This window comes from Nothobranchius furzeri, chromosome 7, assembly GCF_043380555.1.
Source record: "Nothobranchius furzeri strain GRZ-AD chromosome 7, NfurGRZ-RIMD1, whole genome shotgun sequence".
NCBI lineage: Eukaryota > Metazoa > Chordata > Actinopteri > Cyprinodontiformes > Nothobranchiidae > Nothobranchius > Nothobranchius furzeri.
The window spans coordinates 70,059,030-70,082,937 of record NC_091747.1 but is presented as its reverse complement, the minus strand read 5'-3'; the positions used below and the strand labels follow the sequence as shown (position 1 = coordinate 70,082,937).

The window sequence follows — 23,908 nt, the reverse complement described above, 5'->3', positions numbered from 1 at the left end:
CTGGTCTCCATGATGCTGTGAAATGATAGCAGAAAAATAGTTATTACGAGCAGATCTAACTGCTCTCTGGTAGCGTGAAAGTGCATCAACCAGGAGCAGCCGAGAGCATGACAGTCTGTCTCTCTTCCACCTCCGTTCCAGCACCCTACACTGTCGCCTGAGGCTACGGGTGTCATCATTTAGCCAAAGGTCAGATGTTGTCTGTTTCCGCCTCGGTCTCAGAGGGGCTACAGCGTCCAGAGCAGCAGAGCAGGTCACACTGAACCGATGCAGAAGGCCATCTACATCCATGCAGGAAACCGACAAGGGCGGAGCGAGGGCATCAGTGTCCAAAACCGACAGAAAGTTGGAAGTCGTACTCGGAGATAAGCGCCTGGAGTAACGAGCAGACCGTCGCCGGGCTGGAGGAAGGAGACGTGAGATGCTGAACGTGATCACAGCATGGTCAGAAAACGCCACAGGATCCACAGATAAATCATGCACGTCCAGTCCAAAAGATAACGCTTTGGTGCTAAGCCCACCCTCTCTACAAAATGGGGGTGTTCCTCAATCTCAAGGAACCTTGCCTTGATGTCTTGGCCCCGCCCGCCTAGGAGATACGTCATCAGGACCCGCCAAGACGTGTTCCAATTGGTTCCAATGTTCATGTTCTACCGAGGCATGTGTTCTCCGTTTGCTAACCGTTTAGCTAGCTGAGCAAGGACACACGGGAGGTGTCTTGTAGCCTAGCCTTGGCCAAAAAGTACCCACAATTAGGGCTGCACGGTATAAGAAAAACCTGCGACATTCGATAACAGTGCTTAATATTGCGATATCGATATTACTCGCGATAAATGAACACATACTAAAGTATGCAGTGTTGATGTCGTCTGGCGTGTGACGTCTGCTCTGGGTTCAAAGCAAACAAAAACTAATGCATGAATTCCATTACAACATAACATTTTTATTGCAAAAATATGCAGCTGCACCTGCTACTGTATTAGCAGCTACACCTGCTACTGTATTAGCAGCTGCACCTGCTACTGTATTAGCAGCTGCGCCTGCTACTGTATTAGCAGCTACACCTGCTACTGTATTAGCAGCTGCGCCTGCTACTGTATTAGCAGCTGCGCCTGCTACTGTATTAGCAGCTGCGCCTGCTACTGTATTAGCAGCTGCACCTCCTACTGCATTAGCAGCAAAACAACTAACTGCATGCATGCAGTTTCTCAGTGACTTTAAAACATCACCTCCACCATAAAACTTTTTCTGATGCTCCAAATACAGAAAAACATCCCTTACCAGGGTTTTTGAATAGATAAAAAAATCAGAAAATAAGTTTAAATGTTAAATAATAGTTAACATCACTTAAATGCAACAGCAAATTCTCTCAATGCTACTGAACATTTTCTCCACTTATGGATACCGGTATTAGTCCGCAAAATGGATGTCATCTCGGAGAGGGTCACCGGATGGTATGGACAAGTTTAAAACCCTAAATTGGCTTCACTGGAGGACTTGAATGGTCAGTTTAAAGACTGAAGGCAGAGAGGAAAATTATCTCAGCCTGACCCAAACAAAGTCTTGTTATCCGAATCTGGCGCCATAGCAGCCTTCGAGGTGCTAACAACAACCCCCACGAAGGAATGCAGACAGATGCTGTGAAAACCCGACCTCCCGAACTAGCTCCTCTAAGATAACCGGCTAGCAGAGCTTCTGACTGACAGTTTATGTGCAGCAGCAAACCAACTATCCTGATTAACAAGGTTATAAATGCTCACAAATGAAAAATCACTTTGATGTGTGGCGGAACTTTTCCAGGCCCTCTTTAGCAGGGTGGGACTGGGAGGAGAGTGCTGTAGCCTTTTAGCTGGAAGCTAACCGGAGCCTGGGGCTAACATCACCACCCGGTGGAACACTAGTGACATGAAGGTGGGTTGGTTCACCGGCACGTGTCTGACCCCGGGTTTCCACAGGGGCCGTCAGCAGCACGTTACTGCAGCAGCACGTCTTGCTCGTGTAAACTGCTGCTTGGCCCTTCCCACGAGACGCGAAGCAGCAGGGGAGCAGCTGTCACCGACCGAGCACGAAGTCACACGAGTGACTTCGTCAGTAAACACAACAACAAGCAGGAGAAAACTACAACATGGTTTGTGTTTTATGTTCTGTCCGTTTTATAATCGCCAATACGGACCTGAAAAACAAAGGAGACCGCTAGCTAGGTGATAACTTCTCACGGGGACGCACAGTTAGTAACCTTTTTTAAAAGTAAAGCAACCGGAAGGCAGTACGTTCTTTATTCTGAAAATCTCGGGAGCTTCTCTCCATTTCCGCGTCAGATTTCCTGTCTTTCCTTCCCCAAAAATGTCAAACTTGACCCGTTTCAGAGGCGTCGCGCGTAGAAAATAGAACCGGCGCGTAAAGGCCGCGACATGCTGCTCCTGAGACGCGGCCGACTCGCGCTGCTGACGGCTGCTGACGGCTCTAGTGGAAAAGGTTCTGTTGACCACAGCGGTTCCTATCAGCAGCTATGACGTGCTGCTGCAGTAACGTGCTGCTGCAGTAACGTGCTGCTGACGGCTCCCGTGGAAAGCCGGGGTTAGTCAGCCCGGTAAAAATGATTAACGACACCGAGCGGACTCACGTTCACGTTTGAAAGCAGCGCTGATTCCAGAAACCTCAGCACAAAGTACGTTCGTTGCTCTGAGCCAGCATGAAGAACAAGAGAACAGCGCCGCTAACTCAGTTCAGGTGATGCTTTCCATCCTAACCCCCAAATTCCACTACCTCCGCTCCGCTCCGGTCCGCCCCCGCCTTCCGCAGCCGCTCGCTTCCGAACTCAATTTTTACTGGTACCCGCTCTACAACGGCTCCGCTCCGGTGCGGAGACCTGAGGTGGGCAAACAAGCATGCGCGGGATTGTCGAGATCTTGTGATACAGTCCGAGCAATAAACGCGGAAGTTAGATCCAAACACCCGTTGTGTGGGAGAATCATCGGCATGAACTGTTTAATCTGCCCATCATTTGTGTTGAGAGATCAGCAGTGTTTGGATCAACAAAGTGTGACTACTTTGATAGTAGAAACTGTATTTATGGCTTACTTTTGTGCATTTAAACTTCAGCCGCCATTGATAGTTGTTAAAAGTTGTTAAACCTGTGCATATGAAACAAAAAACGCCTTTTGTTTATCGATTTATTGTGAAATACGGAAATTGTGCTTGCTCCTTTTCCTGTTGGGCCGTTGTGATTTTTGTTCATTTACTGCGGAGGTGCTCCGGCGTCCGGCAAAAATAGGATCGATTCTATTTTTGCCGGACGCCGGAACAGAGGGCGGCGCACGGCGCCACACTGCCGGAGCACGGCCGCAGTAGTGGAATTGCTCTGATTGACTACAACGGGACCGATTTTGCTCCGGCGTTCGTGTCGGAGCGGAGCGGAGGTAGTGAAATTTGGGGGTAAGGGTCTACGTAGGGAGCGGGCGTATTACGTGAACGGACCCATCTGATTGGCCGCATATCAGAAGGGCTACATTTGATTGGTCAAATAATACTTCCGCGTAAAAAACTGCTGGTTTACAAAAAGCTGATGTATCACACGGATGGAAATGTTTGAACCAAACATTTATCGCCATTTTTGGCGTGCTTTGCGATGGGCCTATCGCACGTCCTGTTATCCCGATGATGATAATTTTTCGATACATAATGCAGCCCTACCCACAATACACCACAGTATTTTCAAAAGGATGGCGGATCAGAAGCCGGCAGCTACTTCGGGACAATTTTCAAGTGTAAAAGTAAGTCAACTAATTTAAAATGTTTTTTTTAGATCCAAAGAAGTTATCTATGGTTGGTTAGTAGCTTAGTAGTTGCAGCTTCGGTGGCTAGCGGGTAGTAACTCGCTTATATTTTTAATTTAATAATCATATACACAATTTAAAAAGTAAAAATCTTGTTATATATTTATATTGAAACTAATACGCATAAAATATAACGTTATCTCCCGTGTCACGTGACGTTACGTGACCGCCGTGGAAGCCGCGGTCACGTGATGCAAGTCTGTTCCATTTAATCGTTTTCTTTGACCAAGGAAGGACAGTGTCCTTGTAAGCAAGGCACATGGCCTCGCAAGGCATCGCCTCGCAAGGCCAGGCGCCTTGAAATTGAGAAACACCCATAGAACACCGATCAATCAAGATTATCCGATGAGCATTATGGGCACGAGCCCTGGGGCCCACGTCCACTGGGGGCCCATGTGAGCAGCCCAAATAAGGGGAATAAAAGAGGTCTAACAGAACCATCAGGGAGGCATTCATCTTGCAGTATCTGACTCAGCTATCGGGGACACACACACACACACACACACACACACACACACACACACACACACACACACACACACACACACACACACACACACACACACACACACACCACTGAGATGATCAATTAAAAGACTTTATTTTACATGTGGAGTACTCCACCCTTTTCTTCCAAGTCCGAGGGCCTCTCTAGCACTTGATTCATCATCTTCAAAAGTATGGAGAGCGCTGATTACTCATGCGCTCCAGGTACTTCTTGCTGAACTGAGCACAGCCACAGTAAAGTGGTGCCAGCAAAATAAAATAACGAACATGCAACTGTTCATTTCTGCTCATTTTTCTACATTCTGTCTTTTATTCGTGTCTCAGCGGAGCTCATAACCTGTACTCTGCTGATTTCACCTCTCCTCCGTGGCACATTGCTATGTATGATACGTGGTCGGTAGATGGCGTTGAGCTGCTTAGTTCAAATGATTTCAAAATGAGGTGAAAAGGTAGGAAAGCCTGAAAGCAGTTTTTCTAGAGGATTGAGAGGAGATGCAGGATGATAAGAGTCTGACAGGGCAGGAAAATAGTCCAATAAAAAGCAAGAAAACAAAAGAAGGTGCCTGAAAAGTAAAAGGTAGGTAGATGTATCCCCACTACACCCGTATAACTGTTTAAAGCAACAATCTAAGCATGTATTATTTACACATTTGAAACAATTCAGGTGACATTTAAAGCTCTGTCCCATATCCAGGGCCGTTTCAAGGCATTTGGGGGCCCAAGGCTCCTACACCTATCTCCTGCATTAGCTTCTGACATACCTACGTCACACCGTCACTTAACATTCAAGGACTCAAGACGAGGAAGGCTGTCGTTAGTTTAGCGTCCAGCTACCAGAGAATGTCTCGGCTGAAGCTAACTGTTAGCATTAGTGACCCCCCCAATTAAGCAGAACTTCTTCAGACTTGTGTTATATGTGGAGATAAAACAACAACTTTGCAGAGCAAACATACTCGGTGGTGCAGTTGCGTTGCTCTTATCCAATCAATGTTAGCTAAAGACTCCAAACCTGTCAACTGAAACTCCTCCGGCTGCTTCTACGTTCTGAAACAGGCGCACCGGAGCTTATTCCCCCCAGAGTACGACTTACTAGGCCTTTATTCCTACTATAGTTCACTGCAAATGTATTAAAGTTTTGATAAAGCACCACTTTAAATGAACGTTCCCTTTGCTAAACCTCTCAGACGTTTTCTTTCTGCTAAGAATCTTCTCCATTATGGTTTTGCTCCACTTCACTAGAAACGAGAATGGATCAGAACCCCAAGCATCAGCCGCATTAAAGAAAGAATAATTGTGTTTTGCTAGTCTGTGTGAATCTATTTTTATGAACAAACTTGTTTTTTTAAATGTGTGAATACTGACCAGATTTCAAACTTCACTAAATACATTGAAGACATTTTCTACTTTTTAAAGAGCAAGTCACCCCCAAATAAACTTTTTTTGCTGATAAACTAAATAAACGAGTGTCTAATCGTGCTGCAGACACGTGTCGTCAATAATTTGGCACTTCAGTGCATCTTAGTTCAAATATAAATATTCAGCCTAAAACTGGCAGTGTTGTGCCGTCGTCAGGTAAAAACTCTGCACTGTATTTTAATTTAAATCTGCCACCGCTATTGGCTAAGAGGTATGCTATGATGTAAACTGGTACATTATGATGTCACATTGCTGTCGTGAGCCTGTGTGTGTGTGTGTGTGTGTGTGTATTTTTTAGCAGCTCCGCCTTCTCGGTCTGCCAGGCAACAGCATTTGTTGCATTTTTCAAACATGAAGTGGGAGTGGAGTTAAGACTCTGGTAGGGGTTGACTTGCTCTTTAAGGCTTTTAATTTTCCTTCAATCAGACTTTTCAACTTTACATAAATTAAACCAAGGACGTTCTGCAAGTACAAAACATTCAACTTCTACACCTAACTCGAGAAATGAAATGCTATTTTAGATAATTTAAAGTAATTCTAGGGATGCACCGATACGATAATGGTATCGGTATCCGTGCCGATACAGATACTGATACCTGTATCGGTATCGGTAAAAGTTAACAGATACCAGTAACTGATACCAATGCAGTTGTTTGAAAGTGACTTCACTGTAACTTGTCATTTCTGTTCACCTAATATTTTAGTTTTGTGATCACTTCTATTACTTTTTATCTACCTCACAGTCTTTTCCTAATGAAAACAGAAGAAAATAAAACCTGTACTCCAATTCATTGCATTTTTTTGTGTGGTAGAAGTATCTGTATCGGTAATCGGTATCGGCGAGTACTCAGATCCAAGTATCGGTATTGTATCGGTTTGGACAAAAGTGGTATCGTTGCATCCCTAAGTAATTCCTTAAAATATCTTGTCTGATGTATTAGCCTTCAGAGTGTGTGTTGGGGATAAATCTCAATTTTAGCTCAGCATCTCAGAACTTGACAACAACTAGAGCCATTTACGTGTTTGCAGAGTTTAATCAGCTGGGCAGCAAACTTACATTTTTTATGAAAATAGCTGTAGAAGTACATCCAATAACTACTTTTTAAAAGACTCATTTGGTTGATTGCTTTTGTCGTCTCTGGTCTCACCTGTTCTTCTTTGGTATAGAGCTGGAAGCACTCGTCCAGGGTGCAGCTATGCTGCTGAAGGTGTTGCTGCTGCTGGTTCCGAACACTCTCAGCATCTTTCACCACCTCCTCCTGGATGCTGCCAAACAAACTGAGCCAAACACAACGTGTGGTATTTCCCACTGAGCGTCAAAACTGCACTGGGATCAAGAGGGCAAGGCAGGGCAGCTTTATTTATATAACACATTTCATTCACAATTCAATGTGCTTTCCATTAGCAGGAACATTGAAATCAACATGACAGAAAACTCAATAAAAACAAAATTAAGTTAAAGTTAAAGGGTGAGCAAGTACAGGGCAGTAGGTGCCGCATAAGAACATTCATTCAAGGTTTTCAATTTTGATTTTAAAGTTTCTACAGTTGGGGTACATTTGAGGTCATGAGGAAGAAGATTGCACCTGTGTGCAGCCTCGTAGCTGAAATCAGCTTCACACTGTTTGGTTTTACATCGGTCGGTACCAGGACAGGGAGGTCCATGCTGGGCTCTGTAGACCCAAGGTGGGGTTTAAAAATTAAATGTGAATTTCTGGAGCTCAGATCACTGGCAGAAGCGAGGCAGCAGAACATAGGCTCCACCGGTATCTCCGACCACAACAGCAAGCAAGGTGGGTTAAGTGTCTTGCCCAAGGACACAATAGCAGAATTCTCTGTTCGGAGCCGGGATCAAACCTGCAACCATCCGACTACTGGACAACCCGCTCAACATCCTGAACTACTGCTGCCATATACCCGCCAATCACCTGAAGGAGATCCAACATGTATTCTGGCCCTTTACCATTGAGCAATTTATAGAAGCACTTGAAATGTATTCTGTAGTTTACAGGTAACCAGTGTAGAGATTTAGGAACAGGAGTGATGTGCTTGGTTGTTTTGATTCTTGTTAGGGCTCAAGAGGGTGCTTGTTTGTTGTCCCATAAGAACAGACCAGATTATTGTGGATTTAGGCAATTTAAAAAGCCTAACACACACACACACACACACACACACACACACACACACACACACACACACACACACACACACACACACACACACACACACACACACACACACATGATGTTTTCTATGTTATTTGTTTTCATTGATGACTCTAGACCACAGTACTCACCATTCTTTGATGCCGTGTTCCCACTCAATAACCACCTTCACATGGGGAGGGCCTCCTGGGCCACAGAACTTTAAAGCCCTGAAATACAATAAACCATCAAAGAAAACAACTACACACATCCACACACACTCATTATCTTAGTTTACTCAGCAAAGGCTCAGTATGATATTCTATACAACATATAATCTAGATATGAGAAAGACACTGAAAAACAGAGGAAATGAGTTTTATTTTCATCCGCAGACACAGAAAGGCTCTGATGAAATGAAGCTACTGAGTGTATTTTGCTATTTTATCTCATTTTGTTCCACGGTGACACACATGACGCACTCTGCAGCATGAAACCTGGTATCATGGGCTGAATCAGGACAAGGACCAAACGCCCCATTGTGTGGACTTTAGGGTTGTGGGGTTGCTTTATGTTTGTTTGTTTGTTTGTTTTCTGTGGACCGGGGGTGGCAGTGATGTTAGAGCTGCTTTGATCTCTGGAAGAAATCATAGCAGCGTTAATATTCAACACCCCACACTCAGACTTCCAATCTACATCACCAGATGATGTTTATTTTTCCAGGAAGATGACAAGCAAAACAACTAGACTACAATACCAAGCCAGCTTTACTTCTAAACCCATTTAAAAAACAGCATGGCAGCGAACCAAAAGAGAGACAAAACTAAAAGACTAGGTACAAACAGAAACATTGCACAAACACTGTAAAAAAATACCTATAGAAACTACCCAATAAAATTGGAATAACAATTTGCTTCATGAATTTATACCCCATATATATATTTGTAAATGGTGCCTTATACTCTAAGTTAAGATATACTTAAAGGAATTGGGTAAAATCTAACTGACATTTATTAGTTAATGTTACCCAATTTTCTAAGCTAGAAATTCAAAAGTAAAACCATTTGTCAAAGCTGGGCTTGATCATGCAACCTTCTGCTTACTGGACCACCTGATTAAAGCTTGGTTTATGCTTGACGCATTCACTTTCCGCGCGGTGATGCGGCTCGCGGATGGAACGCGCTTCACAACTCGCAGCGTTTATGGTTCATGCGGCTCGTCTCTGCGGTGAGCCAATATTCTCCCAAACTGTAGGGGGCAGCATGGAGCTCTACGGCATGCATCCAACACTACACCATAGTAGAAGTAGAAATTACTGTTTACAACACGGCATTCCAGCATTTTTAACAACGTTCTCGTCTTTTCCGACAGTGCGAGCTATTTCTCTCCAAGAATTATTAACAACATGTTGATCATGGTGATCTTTGAGAGCTGAATCATACAAATGTCTGTATTTACGAACCTCTGCCATACTAGTTCTTGCTGGTCCGCCATGTTTTTCCGCGTCCGTCCGTCCGCGTGGTTAGAAATTTTCCGAGGTGCGCGTTGCGGAAATTCTGGGCCGTGCGGAGGCGCGGTGGAGGGGCGTGGTTGTAAAAATGATGCAAAATAACGCAACTTTTCCACGCGGAGCCGTGCGGACCTTGCGGATGCGTCAGCCATAAACCAACCTTTACCTTCCGAGCTATATTGCTGCCCAATGTAATGCTGGTATGAATATAAATTTATTCAAACAAAAGCAACACAAAATAATAAATTTCTGGTTTACAAAGGCTGAAGAGAACTTACATTCACTGTTGCTCAAGGTTGTTTTAGATGAGCAGAAATTTCCCCCTAAATTTTTAGGGCTTCTGTATCTCTAGACACATGAATACTTGGAATGGAAAAGCAAATACAGCACGGAACTGTGAACTCTGGCCAACATGCACAATTGTTCTAGTTGTAAATTAAATAAAATAGGTAATTAATCAGTGGGTAATTCTACTCATTACAGTTGGGTTATATTTGTTAATTAAATAAAATAGGTAGAATTAACTAAATTTTCTTTATTAAGTCATGAACTAATATGTTTAGTCACATTTTTGACGATTTTATTGGCTGATATTTAACATTCTAAACAATCGTTTTTTTTTTCAGTGAAAGAGAGAAACTTACCATCACCATACTAGGTAAACTCAATAAAAAGAGAGGAAGTATGAAACAGCGTATAAAATGACCGATCAAAATGCCAAGTCATAAAAGTATGACTTCATCATTGATATAAATCGAGCAAGGCATGAAGGCTGCCTCACAAAAAGCGGGGCTGTGTTCTAGAGTTTGGGGACAGCAAACAAGAAAGCACCCTCCCCACAAGATTTATACTTTATGTTGGGGGTACATAATAGCAGGTGATCCGCTAAACTTAAGGGACGCAAGAGAACATAGGGGGTGATCGACTCGGACAGGTGCGAAGGATCAGACTCTAGGTGCACTTGCTCTAGTATGTTATAGTCGCGTTAAGCAACACTGTTGAAATAACATAATTTAATATGATACAGAGCTGTTACTTACAGAGCTGTGTCAGCCAACACAACCCTGCAACATCCAGAGCCTTAAGGAACTCTAAGCGGCTCTCATCCACCCCCGGAGCCTTTGCCACTGAGGACACAAGCTACTGTGTTTAAATTCAGGGGCCGCATCCTTTGAAGACCCGATTTACCTGGTTCCCACTGATACTGTGTGTGATTTCCTGTCTAGCCCTATGTTAATCAAGGGGCTTGATGCATACCAGAAGCACGTCGCTGTAAAAATATAGTCCAATCCCATCACTAGTAGTGCAGTGAGACACTTCTGGAAGGCACCTGAAACGGTAAGTGTCATAGCTGGTGTGAATCAAACTAAAATGGCTGTTGCATTGCGCTGCAGACAGTGGCAGCTCACCCATAGAGGGCGTGGCCCCAACAGTCTCACAGGAAGCGGAAGAAGAAGTAAGGAACCACTAAATACTTAAAAAAACGTGAACATTGAACTAAACAATTGATACATCATACAGACTATAAGTCTTGTGTATTATCTACATTTAAGTGTAGTTTTAAAATGTTATTTACACTTTTACCACTACCGAAACGTCTTACTATGCATTTCCTGTTCCTTTTCGATGCAACAATCTCTACCGTATCCCCCCAATACAAAGAATAGGGGAGGCCATGGACGCAGGGGTACCGTGATCGTGAAGATAAGCGCAGAAGACCAACAGGGCTGTATCTCAGGTCAGGACAGAACCAGAAATTCTCCACAGGTGGAGTAACGGTTCTTATGTTGTTTTAAAGAGGAGAGTCTGGGTTTTAATTTAAATGGCTGCTTCTGTGGATATGATCATATTGCATTGTTACCACTGCGCGTTTTTCACAATATGTGAATTTAGCTTTTTCCAGCCTTTATTTAGTGCCATTGTTGAGGTAGAAAACCTGGGTTCTATCATAAGAATGGTACTTTGATGTCCCGTAGTGGTGATCTGTGGTTAGCGCATCCAACATTTCAGACGACATGACTGAGCACCACCCAAAAAATAATTCACCAGCTGGGCCCGCCAATGGCTGCAGAGACTCCCAGTGTGAGTTGGGGTTACTCATCAATATTTATGATATTCAAAGACCTCGCCTCTGATTGGCTAACAGCAACCTGGCTCTTCCACTGCCTCTGTTTGCTAGCTCTGCTGTGTGATATGCGCTTGTTTCCCAAACCTGATGAGTTCTACTGTGTTGTGCACTTGCCACTGCCGCTGGTCTTCTGGATGCTAAATCAAAATCAGACTTCACCAGTCGCAAGCCAAAATTTGTCCATAGAGATAAATGTACAGTGGCATGTAGATATGCATCCAAGCATATTCCCATCTATTTTCTTTTGGCTGACAAATTATTATTTCTACTAATCTGCTAATTTCCCTCTGGGATTAATAAAGTATCTTTGAATTGAAATTTGGAGGAAATAGGGTTTGAAGCAGCCGCTATGGTACAGGCTGGGATTGGGGTGCCATACCTGCCCATTGAATCAGCTGTTCCTGCCCTGGGCAACAAAGTAGTAAATTATCATTATTACCATTATTTTTTCATTAATTACAATAATTAATAATTCGATCATTCGATCATTCGCACATATGCTTGATGTGAAAAAGATTATTAAAAGAGGATGGAAGTCACACCCATCTATTTCCGGCTTATGGGTCCCAGGAAGAACAAAAAAAAAAAAAAAGAATGCAAGTCAATGGGGCTAAAAACGCTATTTTCTAATTCCGTTTGTTATGTGCCATGGATTTCACATATGATGTCAATGAATTTTAAAGACTCATTCTGACGCCAAGACTGCGCTTGTATTTGAACAGGGGCAATTCATTCAGAAGTTCAGAATTGCGGTCATATCAGAGTATGTAAGTACGTAAGAATATTTTGGGAATTTTACAGTGAGAAAATCCCAAAAGAGTCTAATGTCATTTTGCACAGCATAGCATAGTTTATTTATACAGCACATTTAAAATGCAGCATGGGAGCTGCCCAAAGTGCTGCACAGGCTAAAACAAAACACAACCATTACAAGGAGCTAAAACAAAGGATAAAAATCTCAATTAAAAGCAGAGAAAACATGATGAATACTAAGAGCACATTAAAACAATGACACAATAAACACTAAAATGAGTCACCGTCTAAAAGCCAAAGTGTAAAAGTGGGTCTTTAAACGAGATTTAAAAACCGCCAGAGATGGAGCCTGCCGAACTCCAATGGGCAGTGAGTTCCATAGCTTTGGGGCAGCGTGGACAAATGCTCGATCCCCCCGCGATTTGAGTCTCATCCGCGGCGTGTGCAGCAGCAAAAGGTCAGCCGACCTCAACGAGCGGGTGGGCACATATGGAGTGAGAAGGGCAGAGAGGTAGGGAGGTGCCAGGTCATTGAGTGCTTTAAAAACAAAAGTCAGTAACTTAAACTGCACTCTGAAAATGACAGGGAGCCAGTGAAGATGTGCCAGGACAGGGGTAATGTGGCTACGTCGGTGTGTACCCGTCAAGAACCTGGCAGCAGCGTTCTGAACAACCTGCAGCCGATTCAGGGCAGAGTCCGGAACACCAATGAGGAGGGTGTTTGCATAGTCCAGGCGAGAGGTAATGAATGCATGAATGACTGACTTGGAAGGAAGGATATCCTGAAACGTCGTTCATTTTTCAGCTGCCTGTAAGACTTTCTGCTGATTTGCCTCCACAGTGTGTTTTACAAAGGAGGCTTTTGAATGACTCCAGAATTTTCTCAGGTTCTACAGAAGTCTGTTCAATCACCAGGTCTGCTGAAGCAGATGGATGCACGATCCCAACTTTTCCCTTGTTGTTGTTGTGACTAATCAGCTTTTGTTATTTTGTTATTATCATGATTACGGTGGACGTTTTGTTGTTTTGAAAGCGAGCTTTCTGAATCTCAGACGAAATGTTGTCAGGATGCAGTTTGCAGCATGCACGTGTGTGAGCTCAGCCAGAAAACATCAGTGGAAATAATCTCATTTAAACATCAATACAGACGGACACACTCATCTTTTTTTATCCTTTTCCACAATATAATTCTCAGAAACATTTTCACATGTGGATCAGCTGACTAGGCAACGTGTTGCAGCTCTTCTGCAGGCTTTGAGAGACACATCGGCGTACATCTCTTTAGTCTAACGGAGATTAAACCAAAGCTGGTGCGCTGCTTCAGAATGTGTATCGCTGAAAGACCGTTTTCAATGTGTACTTTGGTGAGTCGTGTTGTAGAGAATCATAAACATCTGTGCCCTTTTGGCTGGACTTGAAGGTTTATTCAAAAACTGAGTTCATTTGATGTTTTATAACAAGTCAAGCCTGATTTATGCTTCTCTGTCTGCGTCAGTGCGGAGACACGCAACGCCATTATCCGTCCCTGCGTAGGGCTCCGGCAGGCACGCAAGTACGTACGGAGTCGAGCCCACTTTTTTAAACATCCGTCAAACGAGACGGATTACGCAAGCTTGTGATTGGTCAGGACGCCGTTGTTGTTTACAGCGCCGCCATTGCAAAGAGAGCCGAGTTTAACTAGCGGCAGACACGGAGAAGCTTGAAGAATACCTCGCGAAAAAACTCTAAAAATATGAACGTTTTATCCTCCCATGACTGGAGGAGTGAAAAGATGCACAATAAGTGTTTTATTTGTGGACGGAAATGACAGGAAACGTGGGTTTAGAGGTGGGGAGCGCATGAAGAGGTGGGAGAATGAGAGACAAATATGTCCGTGTTAAAAGTCTCTTATATACACAAAAAACACAATATAAACACACGATCTTGGACCGATACATGACAGGATACCACAGAACAGCGCTACGCCCTCTGCTGTCCTGCCGGGCAATTGCTTTGCAACACTCTCCAGGAGACGGAGAAGTATGAGAGCAAAACGCTTCCGTCAATCCGTGCGTGTCTGTCCCTTGCGGAGCTGACGGAGAAGCATAAACCAGGCTTCAGGAGGAGCTCTGCTGTGTGGTGGAGTTGCTAATGCTAATGGATATTTGCTAATAGCCGAGACGTTCTATGCGGTTTCCTGGACACTAAACCAACAACGGCCTTCCCCGTCCTGAGCCGAGACGGGTGAGTTCATGAATGCTAATTTACAATGTGACGTCGTTCTGAGTGGCCATTCTGATCTGAATGTACCCGTTCATTTTTACTTGGCGACAAATGCAGGAAATAGTGGTAGAAAACTATTTTTAAGTTCAGCCTGCACGTTAAACTCGGAGTGACTGACTATAACAACCCAAAATAAGGGTTTCCCTGTGAATATGGTCCTAAATGTTTGGTTTTCATTCAGAGTGCATTTCTGTCTAAAAGTCTGTTTTAAATGCTCGTCTTCAAACACAACACTGCTCCAATGATTTTTTAAACAAATATTGATCTGTACATTACACATCATTACTTTTATGTAGTAGAGTGGATCATAGTGATTCACCAGACCCTTAACGTGTCTTATAACCAGGTATTTTTATTTCATTGCTCCTACTTTTAAAGTCTCACTGTTGTTTACTGAAGCCGATTCAAATCTTTGTCTTAAGTTCCTTGAAAGCACAATGGCACACTGATTTCATCATTCTCACAACTTTTCGCTGTCAAATTACCTCTTTTCTTTTTAATGCTGTCGTAAGTAAAACCAGCATCAGCAAAGGAAGTTTTCCTTCTTTTAAAGCTTTTTAGAGTGTTTGTTGTTGTAATTAAAACTATAGACAAAGGATTAGAGTATAACACAAATGGTTACTGTCACTAAAGCCCCCCTCACATAGGGTCAGCTCCACCCTGTGCAGTCGGCCACGTGAATTTGAGCCAGCCAATCAGTGGGCAGCGGGTGTGTTGGACCAGTTCAGCCCAAAGCAGACCACCTTGGGAAGAGGGCTGAAAAAATGACTGGTTGCACGCAGGATGTGAACACTTCCTACCCAATCTAGGTGGAGTAGATATGGTGCTAGTGTGGACGTCATGAGGCTGCCTTAGTTAGTAGTTTATTTGTGTGTGTGTGTGTGTGTGTGTGTGTGTGTGTGTGTGTAAAGCCGGGCGTACACTGTGTGACTTTTTCACCTTTTTGAGCCGATTTTCCAGTCGTGCGAGAATCTACGACATCGGGGCGAGTTTTGCGCCGAGCGGTCGTGTAGTGTACAGGGGGTTACGAGAGGCGATTAACACCACGTGACCAGCTGTCGTGAGCTCGCACGGACTTCTGGCGTGTTTGATATTTTGCTCGTCCCTCGTGAGGGTATCGCACTGTTGAAGCGGCGCTGCGAGCAGCTGCGTCCCAAAAAGTATCAGAACCGCTCACGGTGCATCCGCAATCATGCATCAACACCGCTCGCTATTTCCCTAATAACACACGCTGTTCGTTTTTGTTTCTACACGTTTTTTTACTCACAAAGGTTGTCAGGAAAGCGTGTTTGTCGTGTTCATGTCAAATTAAACTGATCACAAAACACAGATTTACTTTCTTTATTTCGTTTTCCTCATCCAACCCCCATAAATCCCCGTGTGTCCTCCTGCAGCACTCCCGAAGGACAACAGGCAAAACAAGACAAAAAAGTCTGACGTGTTGTGTAAAAACTGCTATTTTTAGCACATTTTTAGGGCCGACATGTTGCTACCAGACGTGCAGTGTGAGCAGTCAGGTCGCATCCGAGAACTGGGTCGTGCAGTGTGAGCACCTGACTCGTGAGATCTGCTCTGCGAGGAAGTCGTACAGTTTGAGCTGAAGCTGAACGCTGCGAGTGAAAAAGTCGCACAGTGTCCGCCCGGCTTTAAGAAGATTGATCAGATGAACTGCAGTTAAATGACCACGAAGAAGCATCGTCTCTAAAACAAAAATTACACACACAGAATAAACTAACCTAGCTTTTCCACCAGATGCGTAACCATCGAGTAACATCCTTCAAACATGGTGAGCAGCAATTAGCCGCCGTCATGGTGGATCGGTGCGTTTTCCTCGGCCGTGAAGTGTTGCATTGTGGAACTGTCCCAGAAGCATTGGGACTAGGGATGGAGAGATTCACTGATCTGAACCAGTGGTTTGTTCACAACGTCAGCGATGCAACTGCACTGGTAGCTTCAGTGTTGTACGGATACAAGTGATGGCTAAATGTGCAATGTATCATCCAGAGAGCATTCATGTGTGGTTGGCTTCTCAGCCAAGGGAGTGGACACACTCACAGTTCAGCCTCAGAGCAAAGCCATGAATAAAAAATGGTACCCAAACATAAGAGAGCTGCACAGCATTATGTCTGAGCATCAACAGTACGCATGCATGATAGGCACATCGTGATGTTGGAGGCAAATGAACACTATGTGTTCTCTTCTAATGTTAACGGTACCTGACAAGACAAAGATCCACCAACTTGTGGGGTGGGGGGGGGGCACCTTAATCTGTTGATTAGGTAAGATGGCCAACATGCGAATGCTAACAGAAGTTACTACAGAATCTTTGTAAGAAGAATACACCTTTAAATGTTTTCAGTGTCGTATTCAGTTGGTTTGTGGATATAAGGCTTGTTGCAGACTAACCCCGGCTTTCCACAGGAGCCGTCAGCAGCACGTTACTGCAGCAGCACGTCATAGCTGCTGGTAGGAACCGCTGTGGTCAACAGAACCTTTTCCACTGGAGCCGTCAGCAGCGCGAGTCGGCCGCGTCTCAGGAGCAGCATGTCGCCTTTACACGCCGGTTCTATTTTCTACGCGCGACGCCTCTGAAACGGGTCAAGTTCGACATTTTGGGGGAAGGAAAGACAGGAAATCGGACGCGGAAATGGAGAGAAGCTACCGAGATTTTCAGAATAAAGAACGTACTGCCTTCCGGTTGCTTTACTTAAAGTTACTAACTGTTCGGCCCCGTGAGAAGTTATCACCTAGCTAGCGGTCTCCTTTGTTTTTCAGGTCCGTATTGGCGATTATAAAACGGACAGAACATAAAACACAAACCATGTTGAAATTTTCTCCTGCTTGTTGTTGTGTTTACTGACGAAGTCACTCGTGTGACTTCGTGCTCGGTCGGTGACAGCTGCTCCCCTGCTGCTTCGCGTCTCGTGGGAAGGGCCAAGCAGCAGCTTACGCGAGCAAGACGTGCTGCTGCAGTAACGCGCTGCTGGCGGCTATGGTGAAAACCCGGGGTAAAGCCTGGGGCACACCGGAGACGGATGCACCACAGAAGTTAAATGGTCACACAGGACACACCGCATCGCTGAGCGCTTCTTGGAGAGTTGAGCGATAGTCACAACATTACGCGGGACTTGAGAACAGGAAGCAGGAAGTGACTGTATTGTTTACACATGATCAGACTTGCCGTTGTGTTTTGTGAGACTGATTCCTTAAAAATGGGTAAGCATGCTATTTATTAGAATATCTTAAGATCAGCACTGCGGCTGGGTTTGTGCCCCAAAGCCGTTCCGCGTCGTAATGTCTGTTGTAAGGTACTCCACATTGTTGTAAACAGTCGCTGTGCTGCTATGCCGCTTGAAATAGAACTGGCACCCATCTTCAGCACCTCGGCGCGGTGCTTCTGGGACACGGCGTGGCACTCCCCATGTAACCACTCTCATCAACTATAATGGCTTCTATTTAAAACGTGTCTGTCTGCAGTGTGCCCTAGGCTTAACTGTTTTATTGAAGTTCTTTTATTTAGACCACTGTGAAGGTGAAAAGTCAGTTTTTAATTGAGATGTTGGTCTTTGTCAATCATATGAGGATTCAAACATGGAAATTTGTATGCATCAGTGACTACGTTTACATGCAGCCAATATCCGGGTTATGATCGGGTTAAGGTCGGTATTCGGGTTTCTGAGTTGATCAGAATAACCCGTTTACAAGCATAAATAGAAAGAGTTACCCCTAACTTGCATAACCCGATTTAAATGCGGACGTTGGGGTAGCATCAGGACGTATGGACTACGTCCAGACGCAATATGCGTCATTTCCGGTTCTTCTTGTTCCGGTATCCGTGAAAACAACAACATTTTTCCCAGTTCGGAAGAGATAGCGACCGTGTTTGTTTGCGCTTTAGTTTCCTCGTCACTCCAAAAGTGTGGTGCTGTGCCGCAACTCGCCATGTTGCTCCCAACTTGTTGTTTACTTCCGGTGTTCTGGTGCATACAAGACGTCTCGCTACTCAAAAGACCAAGATTCCTTGCGAACAGAGCATGCGCAGAACACACGCTTTGATGGGGATATCCCGATATGCGTTTACACGACCAAACATTCGGGTTAGAAAAGGGTTACCCCAGGTGTAGTAACCAGGTTTTTAAAAACCCGGTTATGAGCATATCCGGGTTTTTGGCGGTGTTTACATGGACCTGCGGAACCGGGTTATTGTGAACATTCGGGTTTTAAAAGGGTTACTCGCTGCATGTAAACGCACTCACTGAGTGGTTTGACTAAACCGGTTACTGTGTCTACGGTTATGATCGCGTTCCATTTGAAAACAGAAGCCAGCTAATTTGAACTTAAGGAATGTGATATACCGTACTGACCCGGATATGACTTTTATTTATTAATTTAAAGTAACTTTTAATTGTGGGGTCGTCTCATAATCGGGGTCTAAGCATTTGCACATGCTGATATTTGTCTGGGGTCATTACACGACTGTAACAGCAACGGACGCCGGGCTGTGTGTTCTTAACAGGAGAAAAAAAATGGAGACGAGAGCAGAGTGGACCGTAAGTGGGGCAAGTTAACAAACTAAGGCAGAGTTATGTGAATTTTAAGATGGTGGTGGACAATTCAGCAGAGGCATCAAACTATCATGCATGGATGCCTTGGGTGGCCGCGAGGATGACGTTCTGGGAGGAGTCGGCAGGTGTAGCGATCTGATGGCACACCGGGACCGCAGCAGCATGAGTGAGGATGAGAGTGAGTGAGTACAGCGAGGCAGACGGCGACTGAATAAAAGCAGCATTTGACTTTTGATTTCACATGTCAGCAAAGTTCTGATAATAAAAAAAAATGTATTTTTGCTCAGTGTTTGTTCTCAAAATTTCTATAAAAATAGGTTAATTATTTTTTTTTTGGTCTTTTCCTGAAGATATAGGGGGGGTCATCTTATAATTGGGGTCGCCCTATATTTGGGTCAATGCGGTACTTTCCATAGCACATAAAAAACAGAAGGTTAACACAGAAGGATCTGGAGCAGATGAATGACAGCATATCAGGGTGAGCTCTAGATGTCCACCAGAATCAACACTACAAATACCTTTACGTGAATTCACTGTAACTAATATCAAAGGACTTTGAGACTTGTGGAATACTTGTTACTCTACTTCAGTACCGGTAATCATAGAAACACCTGAGAAAAATACCTAAATCAATGAAGCAGCACTTTATTCTCTACAGCGTTGGCCATGGATGCATTTATAATCCCCTGCAGTCACACGTCCACCGACTTTCCTATCTCAGAACGATTATTTGAACATCATCACTTTGATGACTCTATAACATTAAAGATGGACTCCATTGTGAATGCATATTCAGTTCTGTTGTATGCCTGACTCTGCAGCTTTTCTGTCTGCAGAGTGTGTGTTTTGAACTCATGCAACTGTGTGTGTGTGTGTGTGTGTGTGTTGCCTACCTGTCAACTGCAGGGTGGTACAATGGCCTGCTGTCCTGAGAGGACAGGTAGCTGTAGGCTGCAGAGCCTCCCACCACTCTGATCTTGAACACTTCAGCATTCTGCAGACACAAATAGACACATCAGTGCTGTGTGTAAGGGTTAGGGTGATGGCAGTTACACACGAGTAGGGAACTTTATTAAAAGGCGAGTGGAGGGGGCTCCATATCATAAGCAGTACTTCAATACAAAATTTAAATCCATCACGTGACTTCCTTCATCTTTCTGACAACATCCTCAGCATCATTCAAGCCACAGGGGAGCAGGTTTCACTCCATCACGCCGCTGATTGGTTTGCATCAAGGAAGTTTTATCTCTGTACAATTTAAAATGTATTGTTCATTATTTATTTTTTTATTTATCAGCAATCAGCTGAAAATCCCACAAAAGTGGAAAAAGTCCAGCTCTGGGATTGAGGAAAATGTTTCTACTTTTTATGAACAGACAGGGAATAGATTAGAAAAGGGTCCATTTATTTGGTGTTTTATAAGTTAAATAAGTCTGGTGGATTTTCTATTATTATTATTTTTTTAATTAAGAGAACAAATGCTGATGCAGAACCTTGACCTTGCTCACAGCTTCACATGCTCTGTGATTCATCCGTAGATGAAAAAGACTTAATAAATGTTATTCCTATTATATTAAAACAACATTTTTAATTAAATACTGTTTGCTGTGCTCAAACTTGTGCATTAAATATGTCAAACACATAATCAGAACTTTTTATTATCTTGTTTCAAACTTCTCATTTATATTTGCAAGAAAATGGGCCATAAAACAACTTTCACCTGAGACGCCTTGCAAAAATCAAGCCCATGCTGTCGAGAGCCCACCTGGAGCGGGTACTGCATGCCTTTGTAATTTCTAGGCTTGACTACTGCAACTCTCTATATGCAGGCTTGTGTCAGTCATCACTGCGTCGCCTACAGGTTGTGCAGAACAGCGCTGCCAGGTTCCTGACTGGGACCAGGAAACGGGACCACATCAGTCCAGTTCTGGCCTCCCTGCACTGGCTTCCGGTTCGCTATCGCTCATAATTCAAAATCCTCGTCTTTGTTTATCATTTCTTCCAGGGTGGTGGTCCCCCCTATCTAGCCACTCTCCTGAACAGACACTCCCCATCACGCGCTCTGCGCTCCTCTGACCAAGGCCTGCTCGCTGTCCCTCGTTCTAGGTGTCGTACCCGCGGGGACCGGGCTTTCTCAGTCCTAGCACCGTTACTCTGGAACCAGTTGCCACCCTCAGTTAGGCTGTCCCCTTCTCTGCCAGTCTTTAAGAGTCGCCTAAAAACACACCTCCTCCGCTTGGCGTTTCCAGAACATGTTTGATTTTGGCCCTCTTTTATGTTGATTTTATTTCACAGTTTTCATTGGTTCACTCTATCCATTGTTTTACACATTTGTCCTGTACCAGAATGTTTCATCTATTTTGTAATTTGTATTTTGTAATTTGAATTGCTTTTATTGATTTATTCAATATATTTACCTACAACTGAACCATGTTCAGCGCTTTGGGCTTCCTGACAGGGTTGCGGAAGGCGCTTTATAAATAAAGCTTTGATTGATTGATTGATTGAAGGCTGTCTTAGTGCGATAAAATAAAAAACATTTCTATAATATAGTCTTGTAATATATATCATAAATGAATTGAAATAAATATAACGGACATAACTTAGGCCCTGTCCACCCGTAGCCGGGGATCTGCCAAAACGTAGATATTTTTCTACGTTTTGGCCTGCCATCCACACGAAAACGGAGTTTTTTCACACGAAAACGGATCTTTTTAAAAACTCCGGCCAAAATGAAGATCTGCGTTTTCTCCGTTTTGGGTGTCTGCGTGTGGACGGACAAAACCGGAGTTTTAAGGTCCGCAACGTCACTTTCCGCGACAAAAAATGCTGACATCACGTGTGCGACCTGTGTTTACACTAGCCGACAGCATGGACGCCCTCAGAGCTGCGCTCGCTTTATCAATTGTCCAAGCGCTTTTTGCTCGTTTGTTTTTGCAAGAGGAATTACTGCTCCTTGCGGAAGACCACAGACGAAGGACGAGGTTAAGAACGGGGGAAGTACTGCCACCTACAGGTCTGGCATGTCCCTAACAACGTATTTATCCGGGTACGTGTGGACAGAGTTTTTTTAAACGAGGTGGTGTGGATGCACGTTTTTAGAGGGGCGGATATTCGTTTTTAAAAAAAACCGGCTACGTGTGGACTAGGCCTTAGAGGGGAAGTGGTTCACTGTCAATCTCTGCACTTCCAATATGAAAATGCCTGACCTGTAAAAATAAACACTGAATCTTCACGTGTGAGGGTGAGACTTTACAACCAGTGGCATCCCTTATCATCACAACAGCGGACCCTGAGAGTGGGTTCATCAGAGAGAGGAAAGTGCTCACCACAATTCCACCACATTGGCTTGACATCCTGAGAGCGACTCCAACTGGGCAGGTGGGATTAAACCCGATTGCCTACCAGGGCATCGTGCTAGCGCTATGACAAATGTGACGCAATAAACTAACATTGGATTCCAGCCAGAAGCTAATGCTTCATTCACGACTGTGGCATCATTGAGGTGAGGCGAAATAACAACACTCTGGTGTTTAGGTCTTGTGCTTGTTCCTCTCCTTCACACCAGCAGCTATTCCCTCACCGTTCCACTGTGACCTACAACCGAAGAGGGCCCAGGAATGGTGCTGTACGGGCATGGGTCGCTTTTACGATCAAAACGTATAAAACAGAGTTCTGACCCACATCATACCACTCAGTGGAAATGAGTAGGTAGATATTTTCTATCAAATGTGGAAAAGTATTTCTGACACGTCTTCAAGCATCATGTCTTTGAAGCTGATTAGTTTATCCCAAACGATTCATTTGTACACATGTGAGCTTCAGAACAGTGCTACGGGCCTCCAACGTGAAAACTAACCATACAAACTCGTACAGCTTTAAGCCCCGCAGCTCATGAAATCCAGTAAACACATTTAACTATAAACGTTCTGTAATCTGTTGGGAGGAGAAACAATACCTCTGCTTAAACTGATACTCCCTTAGAATAATAAAGTTGTTTATTTTGTAAATGGAAATGTATTCTGTGTTATTATTATATATATTTTTTTTATTTTGGATCCCATTTAAATGTTTTAGTTCAAACAAACATTAATTATGGGCCATTCCCATCTGTACCGGGTCGGCCCGGGCCGGGTAGCCCCAGCCTGGCCCGGTTGATTCCACACATCCTTGTCTTAAGCCCATGTGGGCTGATTCTACCCACCAATCAGAGGCTTGCTCTAATGGAAGGTGTGAATTTGCTGTCAGCAGTGGGTGTGTTGGCCCTGGTCGGCCTGAAGCAGACCCCCTCGAGAAGAGGGCTGAGAATGAGCCTTGTGGGCCATTCCCATCTGTACCGGGTCGGCCCGGGCCGGGTAGCGTAGGTTGTTTACATATCTGGGTGGCCTGGTATTTTTCCGGGCCAACCAAGGCTCATTCTCAGCCCTCTTCTCGAGGGGGTCTGCTTCAGGCCGACCAGGGCCAATACACCCACTGCTGACAGCAAATTCACACCTTCCATTAGAGCAAGCCTCTGATTGGTGGGTAGAATCAGCCCACATGGGCTTAAGGCCAGGATGTGTGGAATCAACCGGGCCAGGCTGGGGCTACCCGGCCCGGGCCGACCCGGTACAGATGGGAATGGCCCAATAGTGAATACAGAATCTCAACAGTTTAATGGGAGTCTGAGTCACGCCCATCTACCTCCGGACCATGGGTCCCGGGAAGAACGAAAAAAATCAATGAATGTGTGCCACGGATTTCACGGATTTAACATATGATGTTCGTGAAATTTAAAGATGCTCTTTG

The 23,908-nt window shown here is 44.3% G+C and overlaps 1 protein-coding gene across 2 annotated transcripts in view; it reads right to left on the bottom strand.

Moving 5' to 3' along the window:
• The window catches only part of usp43a (ubiquitin specific peptidase 43a), a 189,145-nt gene that overhangs the window by 50,015 nt on the left and 115,222 nt on the right, over positions 1-23,908 (bottom strand). For both annotated transcript variants that reach the window (XM_070553644.1, XM_070553645.1), the window contains exons 9-11: positions 20,014-20,114; positions 8,056-8,133; positions 6,908-7,037 (exon numbers count right to left, since the gene is read on the bottom strand). In XM_070553644.1, coding sequence (XP_070409745.1) covers positions 6,908-7,037; positions 8,056-8,133; positions 20,014-20,114 — 309 coding nt within the window. The remainder of the gene's footprint in view (positions 1-6,907; positions 7,038-8,055; positions 8,134-20,013; positions 20,115-23,908) is intronic.